At 42.0% G+C, this 21,027-nt stretch overlaps 1 protein-coding gene across 1 annotated transcript in view; it reads left to right on the forward strand.

Annotated features, from left to right (window-relative positions):
- The window catches only part of PDIA5 (protein disulfide isomerase family A member 5), a 101,301-nt gene that overhangs the window by 60,468 nt on the left and 19,806 nt on the right, over positions 1-21,027 (forward strand). Inside the window, exons 12-14 of the mRNA XM_027678993.1 lie at positions 6,394-6,464; positions 7,506-7,669; positions 10,228-10,358. Of these exons, the coding sequence (XP_027534794.1) occupies positions 6,394-6,464; positions 7,506-7,669; positions 10,228-10,358 (366 nt within the window). The remainder of the gene's footprint in view (positions 1-6,393; positions 6,465-7,505; positions 7,670-10,227; positions 10,359-21,027) is intronic.

Raw genomic sequence — 21,027 nt, forward strand, 5'->3', positions numbered from 1 at the left:
CCTCCCAAGGTCTGTTGCTGGCTGAAGGTGGCCCTTCTGCCAGAGCTGTGAACACAGCATGGATGCAGACAGGGTTCCTGGAGGATACGTTTAGTTAAGCTCTGTTCTCAGTTTGATCTGATTTAGGTAATGCAGTGATCCAACTATCTTTTTTAAAAATAAATAGTTTTAACTCATACTGTTGCTGTCTAAAGCTGTTATGACCCTTCTGCTGAGCACTTTCAGGGGTGCTGGGAGTGAAACAGTAATGCCAGTATAGAAGATCTGAGATGGTGTCTGGGGTGGGGCCACTACCACCTCAGCAAGTCAAAGGGATAGGAGAAGGGATGACCAGTTTGTGATCATTTTGTGCCCCAACTTCACGCTGAAGAGCTGCTGGAAACAGGCAGGGACTTTTCTTCTATGTGCCCATGCTGGGATTGGATTTGCACAGCTCATTGCATGCACAGATTGAATGCACTATGAGGCTGTGGCAATGCCAGTGAGATGGTGATAATGATGTGGACTAGACACTGCACTGCTCTCCTGTCTCTGGGATGAACTGAGCAGCCCACGCAGCCGAGGCGTTAGGCTGCGACTGCATCAGTGTAGCATGACTACAATAATCCGAACTGCTTAAGTGTTTTCCTTCTAATTCTGTGTTTCTAGTTCCCCAGAGTCTTTCCCAGGCTGACCTTTCACAGGCTTTGTCTTTTGTAAAGCCATAAAGCTGTTTGTTTGTCACTGATCCCTTAGCAGTGTAATGCCTGGTCAAATCAAACCTACCTTTAAAAGTACGGTGGTGAGGTGGGGGAGTCTGAATTTGTGCACGTATGCTGACATTTCTAGCTGTTGAAAATTTGAATTCAATATCATGTTAAAGATGTTGAAGATGCTCCTCTTAATCTTAGAAGAAAGCATCAAGTCTTGAAACATTGTTGTCTTTAAGTATCTGGAATTATACCTGGGTGGGAAGTGCTGCTGGTGAGGAGGAGATGAATAGTTTGGTGGGAGTAAGTACCCAGAGGGAAAAGGATGCACAAAATTCTTTCAGCTCCTGATCCTTCACAAGGTGATTTGTTTTAATTGTAAATTTTTTTTTAAAGCAGAAACGTGGAGATCTGGGCATGGCCTGGTGGCTCTGACCATTATGAGTATTAAGTGAACGTGCAACCAACACAGTTGCAAATTCGTACCTGTGATTGCGGGGAGAAACAGCTGCTTTTGTCATCCTCCCTCCCTGCCAAATTTGGGGATGATTTTCCATCAGATGTCTGCAATGCAGATGGCTACATTATGCAAGGGAATCTGCAGCTGTTGCAGTTTATGCTCTTCTATACCGGTGAAGGAACTGTAAACTGCCTCATGTTAAAACTGAGAGCTACTCTTTTACATGATGCATAAGAAGTCTTTGCATGTTAAAGGCTTCCATGGCAGAAGAGAACATATTTATGTTCTTGCATGGGTGATAAGAAGGCTGGGATTTGTGTGTATCCTTGCCCTGGCTGCAAGGATTGTGTTTCCCCCCCTCCGTGTACATACTCTTGTTTTCATATGTTTCAAAGTTAACAATGGGACACACATAAGAACAGGCTGTTCTGCTGTGTTGCAAGATCACTGCTCCTCTGGGATTAAGAATGGAGATACCAAAGATGTTATCCCCAGGTATTAAATGTTTAGAGAGCAAAGGTGTATCTGAACTTTTTGAGATTTTTTTTCTTTCTTGAAGTTGTCTGTAAATCTTCTGTGAGTGTAGTCTGAACTGCCAGTGGCCTATTTGCTGAAAGCAGGACATGCTTTGTGCTTCAAATTTGTTTTCTCATCAGGCTAATAGAGGTATTTTTGGTATGCAGCTATAGATGGATATAGAGCTGGCATGATACAATAAATAGCTGGTACATGATAACAGTATTCAGGAAGACTGTTGATGACAGAAATGTAATGATTCTTCAAAATCTTTATTTGCAATTTGGTTTACCTCTAGGGTTCTTCATGTCAGAAATTGCTTCTTCACAACTGCCTGGATGTTATCTTTTATCTCTTGCTTGTCACGCACACTTCAGATCCTCAGACAATGTTGTCTTGAAATGAGAGAACATGACCAAAAGCGTGGTGTTTGTTTATGTAGTCCTAAAATGACAGAGAAACAGAGATTTATATCCTTGGGACAGCACTCTGACAGCATATTCAGGATCTTAGCTGGAGCTACTTGACTGATTTTCTGGTTGTCTTCTGCAGGCAAAACTTGGTTTTAGCAATAGAAATACTTGCATTAGTTCACTTCTGAAAACATTTAGACCAACTGTGTGTTGTGAGTCTTTGCCATGGTGCCAAACAGACCATTGTAAACAAATATAGATATTTCCACAGAAGAAAAGTTGCTTGGTACGTTTGTTAGCCTTTCCTATGTCCATTTGCTCCTCACCCTTTCACTTTAGCATTGTTCTCTCCACACGTGGCTTTTGCCTCTGCACTTGCATGTGGTCACACTGGGCAAAGGACAAAGTGCTGAGTGAGTGTTGTCCTATGGCCTATGGTGGGATTTGGGAGGGAAGGGACTTGTCTGCCACATCTGTCCCCAGGGTGATGTGGGGACCTTTGATTGCCCTTGTCTGAGGGTGCAGCTGAGCTAGGCTGTGTGACAGTGACTACACTGAAGGAAGAAGCTGCTTATCTGCCCGTCCCCACAGTGCAAATGAGAAGATTGATTATAAATAAACTGGGATAGCAGAATTCTCTCTTCATTTAGACATCTGTTTTAGAAATGGTTACCCAGGGTGCGTACCAGATGCCCTAGCACTGATTGTTGTAAACTTTGACTTCTTTTTCCTGTCTTGTAACACTTCACCTTTACGCTTAATTCATGGGCTCTTTTTTGTTGGAGCCTTGGGCCTTGCAGCCTGAGGTCCTTTTGTGCAAGAGGAGTAAGATGATATGTGGAGAGGTCAGAGGAGTTGTCCAGAACTGTTCAGTAGAGCCAGGCACTAAATCCTGACTGGTTTTGGGCTGCTATATGGAGAGTAAGTCTGACTTGCACCTCCAGGGCAGCTACTTGTCTTCTGAGAGAAAAGACTGAGGCTGTGAGAGTCCCCTTGGATAAACACCTACAAGTCCCTTGGGTGTTCCCACTAGCCATGACCCCCAGAAGCTCAGAGAATGTCAGTGCTTGGAGTAGGCTCGGGGCATCCTTGGGTTGACTGTTGACTACAACCTTGCTCTTCTCACCTGGGATTGAACGAGTTGCTTCCCTTGCTCAGTCTTTTAGTTTTAATGTCAGTACACACTTAACACGACCGTGCATCTGCTAAAAGCACATCTGTCACGGGTGCCCACTGCAGACCTGTGGGCTTCCTTCCCTGTCCCAGCAGCACACAGGAGCATCTGGGCTAAGGGCCTGGAGGGTTGATGTTGTTTTCCTATTCGTTTTATGAACAGAAAACGTTCAAAACTAGAAGAGCTTAGCACAGAGGGTGCAGCTGCTGCTGAACAACCTAATGTAGTAATCAAAGGAGAGGCAGTGACCTTGGAATTCATTTAAATAACTTTTTCATTTGCCTCAAAAATTTAATGGCAATCGTCACAGGATTATTCAAAGATAGGATAAATAATCATAAAAGAGATTAATTGATTTCCAGTTTGAAGGTTTGACTTCTGATTTGTATCTCTCCCTTTCTGCAATGGTAGGTGGAAGCAGGCTGTAGCACACAATAGCAAAATTCTCATAAAGATGCCCAGGGAAGCATTGTTTATTGTGGGAGAAGCTCTTAAGATTTGTTGTCCCTCTTTCAGGTTCAGTTTTTCCGGGCTGATATATCGTGCTGTCCTCTGTCAGGGGTAGAACAAGCATTACACAATAAAGATTTGAAGACTTCAGTTTTCATTTAAGTGCCTTTTAAAGACCTGATGCTGCTTCCCCTTTATTTTAAGCATGAGTGAGTTAGCTTTGTGGCAGTCAGTAGCGCTGTGTCTGTGTGATGTTCACGAAAGAACCCAGAACAGTGACGTTTCATAGTCTGGGTCTCTTTATCCAAAATATTACTTACATGAATTTCAGATGCTTTGGATAGTTTTTTATTTCCTAGGCAAAGTACATCTGGGTTGTTGTTTTGGTTTTTTTCTTCTCTGCAGAGCTTTGTGAAAAACTCTGGTTGTTTAATGCCTTTGGTTGATCAGATCTGATTAATGGTTGTGGAATATAGTGTAGATTGTGTGGATACCATAGCTGGACCACAGTACAAACCTTGCTGTGGCTGAAGGATACACTGTTTAAAGCCCACCAAGGTGAAGTTAGCCCTGCAGAAAAGTATTGTTTGTACAAATTTGAGCAAGCTAAATTCTGAGAGGTTCCCCGGTATCTGAGCTGGCACTCGAGATGCCCTTTGTTTAGAAGTGAGGAAGAGCACAGAATAAATAAAGTTCCCTGTTCCTAAAAAGAGAAATAAATCAACTTGGACAGGTGTCAAAGAGATCTGTCAGTCCCTTCCACAAAGCCATATGCCTGCAAGTTTTCTGTGGGTGGCAAATAAATCATTTTGCCAGCCACTTTTGTGCTCTTAACCAAGACAAGCAGTGCTGAGACAGTAACTTTTCCTCAGCCTTTTCCAGTTTCTTCCTGAATTCACCTCTGAAGCTGTTGCATCAGGTTCCCGTTATAGTGGCACATGATCACACCACTGTGTAAAACGAAAGCGAAGCTTTCTCCTCCAGCTGAGATCCCCTTGCTCTGCTGCTCCTACCACAGTATTGTTTTTTGCATAAAAGAATGATGTGGGGCTCGTTAGTGCTGTGGACACTGTGCAGATGACCAAGCAGTATGGACTGTAGGTGGTGTTTGAACTGGAGTTTGGTCTGCGATCAACTGCTTGGGTATTTGCTGTAATTCTCAGGTGGGATTTGCAGTTTTTATTAAAATGTACACCCTGTTCTATAAACACGCCCTGAAAGTGTTTCATGGTGTGGTGTTTGGTGCTCTGCCGAGTTCCCTGTTTGCTCTGCTGAAGTTACACCTGGATGTCCTATCACTTCATGGCTCTTTAACTTGTGCTACACAAAACATGCTTGTCTGGCTGAGTTCAGGCTCAGGTTTGTGTCTGCTGGCTTCAACAGTCATCCCATTAGAGGGAAACAAAGCATCTCTGAGATTCAGAGTCCTTGGTTTATTTTCTTTTAGACAGTGGTGTAAAAATAGCCCCAGCTGTGTTCCCTGTACACCTCAGAGATGGCTTTTGCTGGAGCATTGAAACGCATTTCTCACCATATCTTCTGATACAACTTTCAAAAGCTCAGCAAAGTCTGGGCTTTCAAGTGCCCGTTCCAACAATAATAGCTAAGGAAAGCAAGCTGGCTGCTGCTGCAAACAAGAGGGAGAAGTGCAACGAGGCATTGCATTGGGATTACAGTGCACTGGGCAGGCGAGTGCGGTGTCAGGGCCGTGCCAGGCGCCTTGTTACAGCTCACTGCATCTCTGTCTGCTGGAGGAGCCGGCCCTCGCCCTGCCCAGCTGTCTGTCTTGCCCACTCAGTCCGTGTGCAGTGTCCCTGCAGGGGCTGTGGTGGTGCTTGTCCCTTGGCCCCTGAGGGTGATGAAGGGGCTGCCACCAAGGCCCAGCATTGCGCTGGAGGTGCAACGTCACAGCTCAGCAGGAGCTCCACCTGGTCCTGAAAGTTCAGCTTGCCTGGAAGCAACTGCACTGGCTGAAAGCAGTTTAATTTACACCCAAATAATTTATTTTAAGTCTGCTTTTCTCACCCATGCATTCATTTTACTTTATTGTGATGTCAGCACTTAGCAGTGAAGTAATGGCAGATCTCTGGAGAACTTCGTGCAAGCGAGAAAGCACCATTATCTCGGTTTTACAGGCCCTGCTTATGTTGGGAACATATGTGGTGGTGTAATTACACTGATGTGATTAAATCAGTGCAAGTCCTTGCTAAAGGGACATGCTGCACCACTGTAAAATGGGGCTTATTATCAGTGCAGTTAAATTCAAATTACATTGCTCTGTTAAGCTGTGCTAGTGTAAGCCTCTGCTGAAAGTCACAAAGTCACGTGAGGAGCTGTGTTGTTTCTTTTTAAAGCAGATAAAGATTTGGAAACTGAAATGGGTGAGGTTGTGCCTTGCCCAAGAGCATGCCAGAAGCAATGGGCTTGACAAATTTCTGTAAGGAGAGAGGTGTGGGTGTGAAATTAGGGGGTTTATTGTTATTTTTAATTGATTAAATTCTTTGTTTAAACTACTGTGGCCATTTTGGAAAAGATCCTAAATCATACTAAGGCTTTACAAATAAAGTAAGTAAAATGCATACAGAATTCTTGTAAATCTCTACCACATGGTTTTGGATTTTGATAATGGCTAGATGGGTCAATGAATAACCATGGTGTATACAACTTAATTGGATTTTTTTTTTTTGGCAGGGTGTGGACACTGTAAGAAAATGAAGCCAGAATATGAAAAGGCTGCAGAGTTTCTTCATGTAGCCAGTGACGTAAGCTAATTTCCTTTATTATATCCTTCAAATAATCAGTAATAAATAACTGGAGTAATAAAAGTGACTTTTCTCCCTACAACAAATTCAGCTGTTCTCATCCTCCCACAGGACCTTTCAAAATGTGCTTCCAAAGTACAGTCTCATCGCTAATGCATGAACCCTGCCAAAGTCTGAGAAAGAACATTCTGTCTTGAATGAAAACAAAATAGAAAAATGTTTATGTATTGTGCTGTAGGCCTTATACATAATATGATCAAATCCAAAAATGGATTTTTTCCCCCTTACTTAAAGGCATTGAATATGAAGAAACATAGGCTTTTATTTATGAATTAGATTTGGAAAAAAACAAAAGGGGTTGATGCCTCTTTCAAATACCCTGTTTTTATGGTTGCATCACTCCATTAGTTTCATTTTAAGTGTTCCATCAGCTTGGCTGGAGAAGAGAGATCCAATAGTACAAGTATTAGTGTTATTGATTCAGTCTCATGCTGTGTACGCCATGCAAGAGGAGAAATGCAATTAGTCTCCCACATTTAAGCATCTTCAATGGAGACATCCAGAGTCCCTTTGTAGTTGTCAGAGAAGGAGGAGATGAGAAAAGCGAAGATCCGATGAATCACACTGTACAAGTGCCTGCTCTCCTTTTACTCTAAAGGTGGTCCTTGCAAAGATGCCCACAAGTTAGAAAAATGTGGATTTGCCTTGAAGTAAACTTGTCTTTCATAGTGCTTGTTTCTTCTCGGCGAAATTTGGAATTGTGGGAGGAAATGCAATTCCTGGGAACAGCCCTTAAGCATTATAAAGTGAATTATATACAGAGAATCCTGTCAGAAATGGTAGGAGAACAGGTGACATGTAGTCCATAAGATGTCCCTTTCTGGTTTTGCATCAGTCCTCTGTGTCTTTCTGTCAGTCTGTGCTGAGTCCCTGAGACAGCGAAGGCACCTAAATCATGAGTGATTGCCCCCAAGCCCACTGTGTCCTGCCAGAGGGGGTGTGTATGTGGTTGGGATTTACAGTGAGTGATCTCTGTTTTAGAGCCCAGGTGTCCTTGCAGCAGTTGATGCTACAGTCAACAAGGCGCTGGCAGAAAGATTCCACATCTCAGGGTTTCCTACTTTGAAGTATTTTAAGGATGGAGAGGAGAAATATACTCTGCCACACCTCAGAACAAAGAAGAAGATCATTGACTGGCTGCAAAAGTAAGTTTTGAGGGTTTTGAGATGGTATTCGGGTTCCTGGTTAGTGACTCCTGCAGACTGCTTTGGTGAGGGCTAAGCCTAGCTTTATCCACTGCCTAAATCCCTTGCTAACAAAACTAGACTGAACTCCCAGTATTCAGACACATAGAAACATGTATGTTAATTGTGGTCTCCATAATAAAACACATAATAAAAGACATCCTTTATTTGCTGTGGGTTTTTTCATAGTTGTCCCAGTGTTTCTTTCCCAAAATATTTTTCAAATATACCTTAAGCCTCTCACCAGAGGGGGAATAGCAATGGCTCTGAAAAATAAATAGAACATTTGTTGTTCCCTCTTTATAAAAAGCAGCAGATTTCACTGTTAGTAACTGAATTTCTACAGTCGTACTTTTATCTTTCCAGCATTTCAGGGCCAATGCCTAGAATTCCATCTATGTAGGGCTGAAGGAAAGCCAGTGAGACCAACAAAAACAGACCTTTGACTGCACTAACCAGCTTTTCTTGGGTGGTGTGCTGAAGTGTGCAGAATTAAGTTTGATATGAAAATTATGACAATGGTTTCATTTCAAAGTAAATTGTTGGTACAATTCTCACTTAAAGTATGCATTATATATGCATATATGTAAAAGTATGCATATATATATATAAAAAATATGCATTTTCTTTAGGTACTGTAAGCCTAATGTATTCTCTGCATTATTCAAGGGGAGAAAAACCTGGCAGAGTTTTGTGAAGTTTTTTAATCATTTAACTGTTAATGCAGTTGGCATGAGGAATGTGATATTAACTTTTCCCCTCTTATTTGGTGGGGAGTGGGTTGTGTGAAGTTTTTTGGTTTGGCTTTTTATTCTTTTCTTTTTATGTTACATCTCTGACTGCTTCAAATCACATAATAGATATAGTCTGGCAGCATCTTTGTAGCATGTTGAGAAGCTTTATCTGTATTTTACATTTAGACACGGTACTCCCTTGGCCTCCCTGCACATGCAGGCTCCAGGCTGCTGTATCCATTTTGGATGTTGTCACTGTCCTTGTTTCACCAGTTTGCTCAAGTGTTTTGAGCTCTGTGTAATTTGTATTGAGTTAAACAGTCAGATTGATGCTGCCTGCACATACTGGCAGGTGAATAAGCAACAAGGAAGAGGGAAGGGGTGTTGATCACTTCTGGATCCTACTGTTCCTCTGGAATACTTTTGCTTGCAGCCTCAGGTAGTCAGCAGTACAGGTGAAGCTCAGACAACTTATCTCCTACTCGTTGCTCCTGGATGTTCTCCCAACTAGAGATGCAATAGAATAACATCCTTGTTTTCTGACCAGGGATAGAATTGTCACAGCTGCAATGAAGCTGGTGGAGATACAGATGCATCTGGGGTGTAGGCTGGAGATAAAAGTACAGCTTGTTCCCCTGTCCCAGTGGGTGGTCCAGTCACAACCATGGAGGTTTTGGCTCTGGTTCCTCTCTGGTGACTGTGCTGCCACACTTATAAGCTGGGTAGCTTATTTCAGGTCAGCATGGAAAAGTTTGTGTGATAATAAGTCACCCTTCTGTAACTGTAATCAGTGGTAGCTCACACCGACTGTTCGTGTGAAAATTAGGACTACCTCTCCTAATTCTTTAACAACTGGAAAATCAGTATCGATGGAAATAGGATGGATGTCCACCAAATGACCTTGAGTAGGACTTTAAAAATTGAGGTTTTTTCCACTTGGTTTTTATGTATCTGATATAACTTAAAATGGTGTCATTCAAAGTGACAGGAAAGTCTGAAAAGCTAATTTATTACCAAGGCGACATATGAAGGTCTTTATACCGTGGCACCATTCTGATGATTTTATATAAGTAATCACTATTTAAGATACAGCAGGAGTGAATTTAATGAGTCTCAGAGAAGTATGTGAGCTGGTGAATAGCAGAAGTTTTGTTAGAGGCGCTCTAGGTGTGCAGGATTGCTCTGATCTAGCCAGTATGTGCAGTCGTAATTGAAACCTGACATTCTCTTTATCAAGGTAAAATATTCCAGTTCAGTCACCCCCAGTCTTCCAAGTGGAACGATGCTGATTATTGCATCCTGGCTTTAATATCATATGTATTCAATAGAAGGTCATGAAATTCTTTATAGAAGTTTGCATGATAGTGATAAACAGTACAAAAAGGATGTTTGAATGGAAAATGCTGTTCTATATCGGTTGCCTTTTGATTCCACCTGCTTGCTGTTCTTCTCAATTTATACCTATGGGTGACACAGTGATACTAGAGCAATGTTTTTTCCACCCAGATGTTGGATGCAACATAGGAAATCTTTATTCTGCATTTCTACTCATATGCCTGAGTACAGTCACTTAAATTATATTTTTATTGAGTTCCAGAAATTAACTTACGTCTTTTTTGCTGTTATCTGGTGTTGAAAATACTGAGCATGTTTTTCTACTGCACTTACACCCTGAAGGATTTTTGTACCTCGGTTGCCTCATGGTAGTTATGACCAGGACGATGCTGCTCCTTTTCCCGCTTCCAGAAACATTTTCAAAACAATCTGATTGTCTTTCTTTTCTAGTCCTGAAGCACCACCTCCACCTGAGCCTGCATGGGAAGAAAAACAGACTAGTGTTGTCCACCTTGCTGGTGAAGACTTCAGGGAGTCCTTGAAGAAGAAGAAGCACACCCTTGTCATGTTCTATGCACCATGTGAGTAAAAACCTCTCTGCATGGATGGGTTTTATAAGCCCTACAGTTTATGAAATCCTGAATTAATTCCCTCACTGTCCCCAGACTTTTAAGGGTAAAGACCTGATTCTGAATATAAGTGCATGGGAACATCATTGTATCTTTATAAATGGAAACAAAACAGTTTATAGTGGTTATTTAAAGAGTTATTGAGTTATTGCATTAATGCAGACACCAAAGCAGGCCGCAGTACAACAACAAAACAGATTTATTTTTCTCTGCTGCATTTTATGGTCCATATAACAAAATGTGTTCCTTTATAGTAGCACAATAGACATGGAGAGCCTGACTCATTAGTGCAGCACTTCAGTAATGAAATCGATACAGTGGTGTAGGAGAACAAATTTTGATAGAATAAATTTTGTCTGTAATAAATCTACATTTAAGTCTCCACTGGGATAGCTCCCTTCTCCCAGATTGGTTTGTGTGCATTACACACACACTTTCTTTTTGAAACTCATGAGAATATTTCTAGATAAGTTTTGAATCAGGCTCTTTATAAATAAGGTAAAATGGAGGGGCCTCTTCTGTTTTCCTGTGCCATCCCAGAGACAGGCAGACTATGCACAAGTTCTTAATTTTTGAGGGGTTTAGCAAATGGAAAAGATATTCCAGGCATTTAATATTATATAGAATTAACTTGCCTTTATAGCACCATGGCTCAGCCCTCTAGATGCTAAAAAATTTCTTCCCTGTGACATGGCCAGCAATTAATGGATAACCTTCAGATAAACAGTTACTAACTTGTTCCCATTAAACTGAAGGTATTTTCCATAAAGAGAGAAAAAGGTCCTTAATGTTTAATCAGGCAGCCCCTTATTTTGCTTTTCTGTTAGAGAATTAAACATGAATGCTCTGGGGCTCCCATGAAGGGATGTGGGAGAAAGGAGGGGTGCAATTCAGAAGGGAGATTTCTGGAAGGTTGTAAAAGAAAAAGGAAGGGGATGTAATCCCTTCTCAACTCCAGTTCCCACCACCTATTGACTAAAATTTGCCCATGTGCCAGGAATTTCTGATTCATGGATCTCAGCTGGTTAAGAGGAGCAAGTTGTAATTTTAAAATCAAATGATTGCACACAAAGTGGTAAGATTTAGAAGTTCACTGTTTCTTGAGTTCTCTTTACCTGATCAGTGACTTTCTGTGGAAGAGAGATTTATTTCCCTTTTGGTTTTTAGCAGCATCTTTTTAAGGCATTTAAATTCTTGGTCTTCTTTTAAGGCCATGTTTAAAGCAGAGACACTATGTGCAATGAGTGTAAAGCTCCCAGGGTTGAAAGCATGAGGCAGCTTGTCTGGTGGGCTAATTGTTTGCAGTTTGACTTCTACCCTTACTTCAGAAGGGGTGAGTAAAGATCAGCCTGGCCCTGGCTATATGAACAGGCTGTAAAAGCAAGGCTTGCATGTTGTAAAACTGTTGGGCCTTTGAGGCTGCCCTTCAGACACGTTTTTGCACTGGTTTTGACGCAGTGCTGCATGAGACCACCTCTATACAGGACAGAAAGGTGTTAACTGGTACCACTTCTGGCCTTCCCCTGACTCCTAGGACTGTCAGGGCTGCTGTTGTGGTGTCAGTATGTGGGTCATGCACAGTTTCTGATTTGTCAGATTTGTTCTCTCTAAATGTGGAAGTGTCTGTGAGCAAAGCAGAAAGCAGGCACATGCAGGGAGGGCAACAAACCTGCACTTTGTTGGGTGCAGGGGAAAGTAGCAGATGAATATTTTAAATCTCTGGTTTCTGTGAAATAATCATTAATGCAATAGAATGGTACAAATCATTCTGGTTTTTCAGCTTTTCTGCAGTGATAATGTGCCTCCTGCTAAATCTGATAGATTAGCTTTTGTTTACTGTTCTCTCAATCTTGAGACCTCTTGGAGCTTACGTTGTCAATTAGTCTTAACTTGCTTCTTTTAGTGCTGAAGGAACATTGCTAAAATTGCAAGACCCCATTATCTCAAATAATTTTCTTTTTCTATTCAGATCTTAGGTCAGGGCAGACTCACAGTATGCTACTCCATTCACTTGTGACTCTGTGGCAGTATTTGTTACACTTACACATATGCTGAGATATTTTAAGATTGGGGGTGTGTGTATACATGCATATATAAAATATGTTTATATATAAATATTTATGCTAAGAAATGTATCTCTCATCTGTCATTAGAATTTAAAGTAGAAAGTTGAATATTTTGGCCTTTGTCAGACTTTCAGCTAGAGTGGCAAACCTTTAGGCAAAGGCCACAGATATATATCTTAGATGCAAAATAAAATGAGATCTGGCTTTTCTCTGGCAGCTTCCAGTCCACATTGCTTAATATGTATAGGAGAACCATCAATCTGCTGCAGTACCGATAACTCTGGACTGAGCTGAGCGGTGCTTTAATGGTACTGAACTGTGCTTCACAGTGATTTAGCTCTGGAAGAGAAGACTGCTATATCCACATGGAAAAGATAGGGAACTCATTACTCCATCAACCTGAATATGGTTGAAGCTTAAAGGTTATTCCTGATGCCTGTGGAATATTTTAAGGACTGAGAATCGGAATCAAAACTCTTGAAATTAATGGGGAAAAAAATCCACTCCTGTGGACTTGACACCCACAGAGAGTCCTGCTCTTGATTTCACATTCCTATTCCTCTCTGGTGGCACCTGTGTGCCCAGTAATGACTGATTTGTCGAGGCAGGATTAGTAGGGATGGGTCCCCAATATTGATTTGGGACAAAAGTGCCAGCTGGAGAAAACTTGTGCCATTAACTGCCTTGGACGTGATCTTAATCTAAATGTCCATTGTGTGGGTCTGTACCATGCCCCCATTGCACACAGGCTGGGGCTGTGGGTTGGCACTTGTTAGAGCTACTCAGGGCTAGCACTTGGAGCAGGCTGCTGGCATCTGTGCTGCACAGCACCTGGCCCAGCAATTCTCTGGACCCCTGTGGGGCTTTTGTGGTCCTAAGATGTAATTGTCATCCCAGTCACGTACCTTTGAGTTCAAAATGCCTAAAAAAGAGGAGGACAATGATACCATCTGTAAAACTGAAGCATGAAGCCACAGGTGTGTATTACATCCTGGGGAATGCTGTGAGGGATTTGAGGAGTGTTTGAAAGCAGTAGGTTTATTACACCAGCATTTGAGAGACCTTTATGGAATGTTTGTGTGCTTGTATTCTCTCCATGGACCAGCTCTTAAAGTTCTGGATACCATCAACTACTCCAGGTTTCACTTGACTTTGTCCAGAAATGGGGGGAGACAACTATTCTGAGTATGGTTTGGTATGCACACATAGCCTGGTACATGGATGATCAGGATTTGGGAAGCTGTGGACCATATCAGGAAGTGAGCCAAGTGGACAAGAACAGATCCAACCTAGTTAGACTGCAGGGCTGAACCAGTCACAGCCAGAAGTTCATTAGGTGCTTGTCTGTGCTCTACATCCAGAGCTTGTTTGAGGACTCACAGCATTAAAGCCTGGAATCCTGGGATGACGAGTTTGCATCGTTGCCTCTACTGGGATCAGCGCACTGACTTTTCTTCCTTCTTTCCCTTACATCCTCACTGTTCATACAGCTTATCCGAAGGTGCTTTATCTGCATTTTTACTTTCATATACTCTTTCCACTCCGTTATCCCAGATAATTGAGATTTGACTTTGTCAATGCATTAAATTTTAACCTTCTATTATAGCACTGAAAACTGCAAAATAGAAGCAGTTGGTTGTGATTAGTTGTCAGAATCACAAAGGGTAACAAAGTTCCGGTAAATAACATGTCTTCACAGTTGGAGATGTTTTTGCTGCATTACTCAAGCTGAAATTAAGGGACAAAAAGAATGATTGAAGCTACATGAGCATTTTTGAATGAACTGGGGAAATGCAGATAGTTCTTTGTGAGTGTACTGTTTTTTTAACCCAAACTTCTGTGTGGAGAAGCCCTTGGAATCCTCCATGGAATTTCTTGTCAAGCCAATGCCAAGATCCATACCAAATTAATGATGATCCCATTATCTAAATGAAAACTCTCATGGTTCCCTCTTCCACCTTGTTCATCCCTAGGATTTAATATACCTTTTTGATGTCATACTTTGGTCACGTGACCATCAAGCCTTAGCTAAACGCTCCCTCAAATTTTTGCTGGGTCTTTTCGGCTGTTGTAGAAGCAATTCAGAGCCAGGGATGCAGACTCCATAGCTGGATATCCTCAGTTGCATTAGACAGAGCTTCACCACCAGGTCAAGGCAGCTGATCCTTCCCCTCTACTCAGCACTGGTGAGACACAGTTGGATTGCTGTGTCCAGTTCTGGGCTCCCCAGTACAGGAGGAACACTGACATACTGGAGTAAATCCAGGGAAGGGCCACGATGGTGATTAAGGGTCTGGAGCATCTGACATATGTGAGGAGAAGCTGAGAGAGCTGGAACTATTCAACCTGAAGAAGAGGAGACTTGGGAGGAGCTTACCAGTGTGCATTAAGTACCTAATGTGGGGGGTAAGAAGAGAGAACCAGACTCTTCTCTGCAGTGCCCAGGGACAGGACAAGAGGCAATAGGCACAAATTGAAACACAGGAAAGTTCGCTAAAACATTTAATGGAAGTGGTGGGGTTTTTGCTGTGGTGGTGGTTGAACACCGGAATAGATTGACCCAAGAGTCTCCATCCTTGGAGATATTTAAAAGCCAACTGGACACAGTGCTTCTTATCAAGTTCTGATTTTCTCCAAATAAGAAAGGCTTACTAACACCAGCTACTAATTCTTGCACAGAAACAGAAGATGTCCACTTGTGAATTATGAGAGGCCAACACATGAAAACACATTCATGTTGTTTTTTGGTTGAGATTGCTGCTTCCAAAGAAACTACAAATAAATCAACTGTGTCGAAAGGAATTATATATAATAGATCAGTCATTAACAGGTCCATATAGTGGGGAGAGGGCATTCTCTTTTGAGATCAGTCACTTGGCACTGAGCAAGTTTATTCAGTGTCTACTTTTGTCAAAGCACAAGTTAGTAAGCATTCTTAAAAAATAAAGACTTTCAGCAGCAATGGGAAGTAGTAGAGGGAAAATGCTACCTTTTAATGGTTTGTAAGGGTGGCAGTTGACAATGTTATTAACTTGCCAAATGGCCTCAGTTTGTGGGACTCAACAGGGTTCACAAGAATGGGTATTTTTAATAAATACTTTGCTGTGATCTGATTTCCGGTTCTGTGTTCAGCAGTGAAACTTTCACTTTACTGCAAATTATTTTCATCAGGTGGAAAAGGTTATTTTCTGGTGAAGCCTGACCCACAGGGGTTACCCAGAGAACACCCGGAAATAAACCATCTTGAGGATGATTTTAATGAGGTATTTTTGTATTGAGCAAGTGACTGTACTGCTGCGAGGGATGTGCAATTAAAAGACATCAGCCTCCTTGACTCTTCACTTAAACTTTATTGTAGGGTTTTTCTTTCAGGGCTGGAAGAAGTGAATGAAGGTGCCTAATCTGTGTTGCACCTGATAAAATCCCAGAAGACTTTGAGATGGTGTTTGAGGCATTAAAAGGCTGTGTGTTGTTCTAAGCTGTTTGTGGGGAGATGGTACATGGGTATTGACAAAGAGAGTCAAGCAGGATTATTTGACGTCGTTGCTGTCTGATGGGTCATCTCCTGGCCATCAGTAAGAAGTGAGAAATCAAATAGGGATTTCTTCAGCAGTAAGAAATCAGATAGGGATCTGACTAAGTCAGTCCTACCCATCCCTGTGTGTTTCATTAGTGCTGCATAAAATGTTGAGAGCTAAAGCAAACCTGCATTAATTTTACCCACAGACATTGTTGAAAATATTAACCATTCTGTCTCCTCGTACGCGGTACATGTCAAGGAATATACAACAACAAAAAACACTTGGCTGAGAGTCCTTGACAGAGTGGGTCTCACTGTGTGCACAGAGAGTGCACATGGTGTTTTGGTTATTAATGCTGACAGCCAGGAGGGCCAGTGTGCTCCTCCAGCCCTGGGACCCAAGCTGTCATCAAAAGCTGTTCTGGAAGAAGCAGTAAAGTTTCCTTTTCATCCCTCCTATTTTTTGAAGTAAGCTCAGAGAAAGCTGGTTGCACCATATCTCAGCCTTTGCATAGGCAGTTTTGGTGAGATAATGCTGTGTTTTGGCTAAGCTGCACTGCTGTAGCAAAACGTGGCAAATTTGACTGGCTGTGAGGCCTCAGCCAGTGGCTGCTGGGCCTGAGATGAGCAGTTGGGTCTCTGCTGGGTCACTCAGCAGACCTGGGTGGCATAGTTGTGTGTGAAGTGTGCGCAGAGGGGGAGAACATACTGGACAGCTGAGTTAATGAGTCCAGACATGCAGAGCAAAGCAGCAGCACAGTTGAATTCAGTGTCTCACGATGGCCTCGGATCGGCTCCCACCAAGAGGTTTTCCTGTCACTTGCAAGCACATCTTGTTAAGTTTTCATTAGCAGGCTGTATCAAAGAGCCTGAACAAAATGTGTGTGTTTGTAAATGAAGCTTAAGCTATCAAAAAATTATTAAAAACATGCTGAACAGAAAGAATCCCTTTCAAGGCAAAAACCCTTGCAGGAAGGATTTTCTGGTTGTTGGTTGAGGCAGAGGCGAGGTCTGGACCCTCTGATAATGAGACTTTAAATCCTGCGTGGGCTGGCACTGCAGAATTTTGATATGTTAGCTCTGCCACTAACTGCTTTCTCTCCTACATTAGTGGTGCTCTTGCTACAGGCACACGTTTTTGAGGTGTGTTCCTGTCAGTGTAAATAGTGCTGATGCCACAGAGCCCCTTAACAGGCTGGGTTTGATAAAGGATGAATTTTATGGAGTGGTCTCTGCAATCAGGCTGGCAGAACTGCTCTTAGCCCTAGCATTTGTGTCGAGGATAATAATTAGTGCTCAGGGAACAATTTAAACTGCTCTCAGAAGCTGAGGCACTTCCCCAGCCTGTGGGTAGTGGTGATGGAAGTGCTCAGAAGTGGCTGTCGTGGAGCTGTAGTGTTGAACTAAAATTTGTCGGGGTGATCCAGCTCCTCTTGTTTTGTAACCCTAAAATGTTGCAGCTGTGTGATTTGGTGTGCAGAATATTACCTGTATATGAACAGTTCAGGACTGTGAGAAGGGAAGAGGAGGGAAGGGTGTGCTCTTGCCCTGTGAAATTCTCTCCCACAGACACTCAGCTATTGTTGGTGCAATGTCACATAAAGTCTCTGTGGGTACGTTAGGAGACATTTAACTGTGAATATGCCACCCAGCTTTATGCACTGTCATGAAACCCATTTCCCCTAAGAAACATGCTTTTCCTGGTGATGTGTAACATTGTCATTACAGGGGCTGCTTTTGAGCCTCTGTTAGCGCAGATGAAATTCCACAGTGCTCTGCCAACTGTTGCTATCTCTGCAGTGTATCTTCTGTTACCAGTTTTGTCCACTGGCATGTTAGATGGAAAAATTATTTCATTTACTCTCTAACTGTATTTGCAGTTAACCAAGGCTGATGCTGCTGCTACCAACTTCGTTTGAGCTGCATAGGCCAGTGACACATAGAAAATGCAGCTCTGCTGGAACTGAAGCTCAACTTTGTTCTGGGTGTAACTGTTGCTCTTTAACCCTTTATTTCCACAAGTGACTTGCTATATAACTTTCCATCTTAAAGGATTGCTTGTTGCCAAATGCTGAGTGCTCTAATATCATTTGTAATTCACTGCAGTCAGTCATATCCTTGCTTTTCATAATGTATAAAACAGTCCTGGAGTTTGGGGCTGAGTCTTTTTCCTGTCCTCACTTTGCAGTTTGGCCTGTTCTGATGACTTTGTTGCTGCTGTTGCAATTGCTCATGTCTAAGGCTTTGGTTTGTAAAGATTTGGGTCTGTATCCCTCCTCTCATCTGATACCTAGTGCTACAAAATAAGAGTTCAGATAGCTTAGAAAAAAAAACAAAACCCAACAGCAGGCTGTGAAATTGGTAGTAGTTTGCCTGTTGTTAAGAGCAGCAAGACAAGCTATGTTTGACCCGATGCTTAACTGAAAACCTCATAACCTTTTTCAAATCAAAGGACAAATCCCTCTCATTCAATTACTAATATCATGTGTCTTGGAAATATTAAGCTTTGGTGTCAGATCATGTCACAAAGTGAACTTTGGGTCCAGATAGTCAACTAAAAGGACCTCCAGTTCTCTACTGGTAGAACAAAAGAGAATTAACCTTTCAGTAATATCTCCAAATGCCTTTCTCAAATCTGCCTGTGGATTCAATAACTTCTGTAGCCACACGAATTGCATTGGTTTAAGCAGTATACCCATTTTCAACTCTTATCTATGCAATTACTGTCTGTGGCCTGTCTCTCCTTGATTGACCAACTAATATTCTTGTTTTAATTCTAGTTAATCGCTTGGAACTCTTGAAGTGGAAACAGGCTTTGCTTTACTCCGCGGTCTACGAGCTCCCGGGTTTGCTTTGATAGCTGTGCAATGTGCTGCTTTCACTTGCTTAGAATTGCACTCATTTAAAAACCAATAAGGGAGGGCACTATCTACCCCTGTTATTTAGACAGTGATGATTTCAAGCAGAGATGGGGAATTGGAAAGTCATTCTCTGCTCTGCACTTTGCACGCTGAGGGCTCCATCCTGCCACGTGCTGGGCCCTCCGAGGCCCTGGTGGTTTTGTAGCTGAACAAATGGAGTCAGCACCTTGCAGCCCTGCTCCCTGTCAAGCAGGATTGTGAACCCTGAGAGTCACTTAACCTCTTCCTGACTCCATTTAACCTTGGATGTAATGACAGACGGGGATAATCACGTCTGTCTCTCTTAGGGGCAATTTGAAGTATAATTAATTGATATTAGTTAAAGCATTTGAGATCACCCGTTGAGAGGTACTAAAGGAAGCCGGGGGCTGAGGGGGGAGCAGAGCCCTTTCTCATGCTGAGGGCAGAGCACAGACAGCACAAATGCCACTGTCTCACAAATCACTGGGCTTTCAGATCCCTTCTAAGGAGTTGGCCAGGACTTTGTTATGAAAATACTGACAGCTTAAGTTAGAGTATTTGATATGAAAACAGTCTATATTAAAATGTGTGCATGTTTAAACAGTCTCTTTGAAAAAAAAACTCATGTAAAATATATGCACACCAGTTTGTTACTTTATTTATCAAGATTTTATTAGGTACATGATGCTAAAAGTGCACACAGAAACAACACGGGTAGGGTCATACATTGTTATGCATTAATGATGGGCAGAAAGTTCAAGGTAGTGCTTTCTGAAGTCCAGATGCCTGATCTGCACTGCTGTGGAGCCATTTCAGTTGGGATGCTCAGGTCAGGGTTGGCAGGGGCCGCCATCCTCGCCTGACCATGGGGCAGTGCTGGCATTCTGCTCGGAGGCAGTGACATAAGGACAGCCAAAACATGTCACTTCTGTAGCAGTTTCAGCTCAGCCATGCAAGTCAAGGACAGCTGCCCTCTGATCAGGTAGAGAACCACTGTGTGAAAGCGTCTCTTTCAGAAAACCATTTCCTTTCAGACTAAAAATCACTGGTGATGGGGAATGTGAATTTCCTGTCTGATTTTGACTGGCTTCAGCAGGCAGCCAGCTCTGGAGACTGCTTAGCCTTTGGCACCCAGCTTGAATAGCTTGTTAAAATGAAAATTAGAGACTGACTTTTCTCGATTTTTATAATTTCTTAATCTTTGGATTTAAGCTGTTGACACACTGAGCTTCCTGACACTCTTTGCCATGAAACACGTCTTTCAGTCCTGTTGTTTTTCTTACGGGTCTTCTCAGCCCCCCGCAGTTTGAACTCATTCTTGATTTGTGCACCCAGAACTGCAAACAGCACTTTGGAGGTGCCAGGCAGAGAGGCCGTCTCCACACCTACTTAGTATTTTAATTTATATATTCGGTGAAGCTCCTTTTGACAACTGCATCATTTTCTTTCAAAGCTATATTGCTAGCATTGTTTGGATTTCTTTCGGTTCTAATACATTTAAAGCCCCTTATATACTTAAAACATCATTATTACCTCTGCTGACTGTAGATACTGCTTTGATGTCCGTTTGCTTCCTTTATCTATTTTGTACAAATTGTTAGCTTTTGATTTATATTCATTAAAAACAGCTTCACCTTTCTTCTATGTGCTATGCTAATACAGCTTCCACTCTTCTAAGGAAACTGAATTAACCTTGTACTGTTCAGCTGTAGAGAGGTTATATTATATCACCAGGCTTTGTAGTTTCAAATTAAAAAAAGCATGAAGTAACTTAAAGGATGGTTTTTCATATTTAAGCAAGTAGAAACCTGTGGTTTTTTGGAAAGAGAACTTGATTCCTTTAGGCAATTCTGAAAGTTTGATGCAATTTTATTTTAAATGTAATTAGGTGACTGTTGTACAACAGGGTGCATCTGTTTCATGCACTACTTTGGAGACATCTTAAATTTGCCATTTGGTCCTAATACTTTTGTACATTGAAGGTTTAAGAATTTTTAGGGGGTTTTTTGACTCGCTATCATCTCTAAACAATTGGTTAAAAAAAAGAAAACCCCCTTCAATGAAAAAATCTCCATTTGAATGTAATAAAGATATGTAGGTTATTCATTAGATTGTCCCATTGCTTTGAAATCCTCTGTGTCCCCTCTGCACCC

This window comes from Neopelma chrysocephalum, unplaced genomic scaffold (genome assembly GCF_003984885.1).
Source record: "Neopelma chrysocephalum unplaced genomic scaffold, ASM398488v2 Primary Assembly neopelma1_44, whole genome shotgun sequence".
Classification (NCBI taxonomy): Eukaryota; Metazoa; Chordata; class Aves; order Passeriformes; family Pipridae; genus Neopelma; species Neopelma chrysocephalum.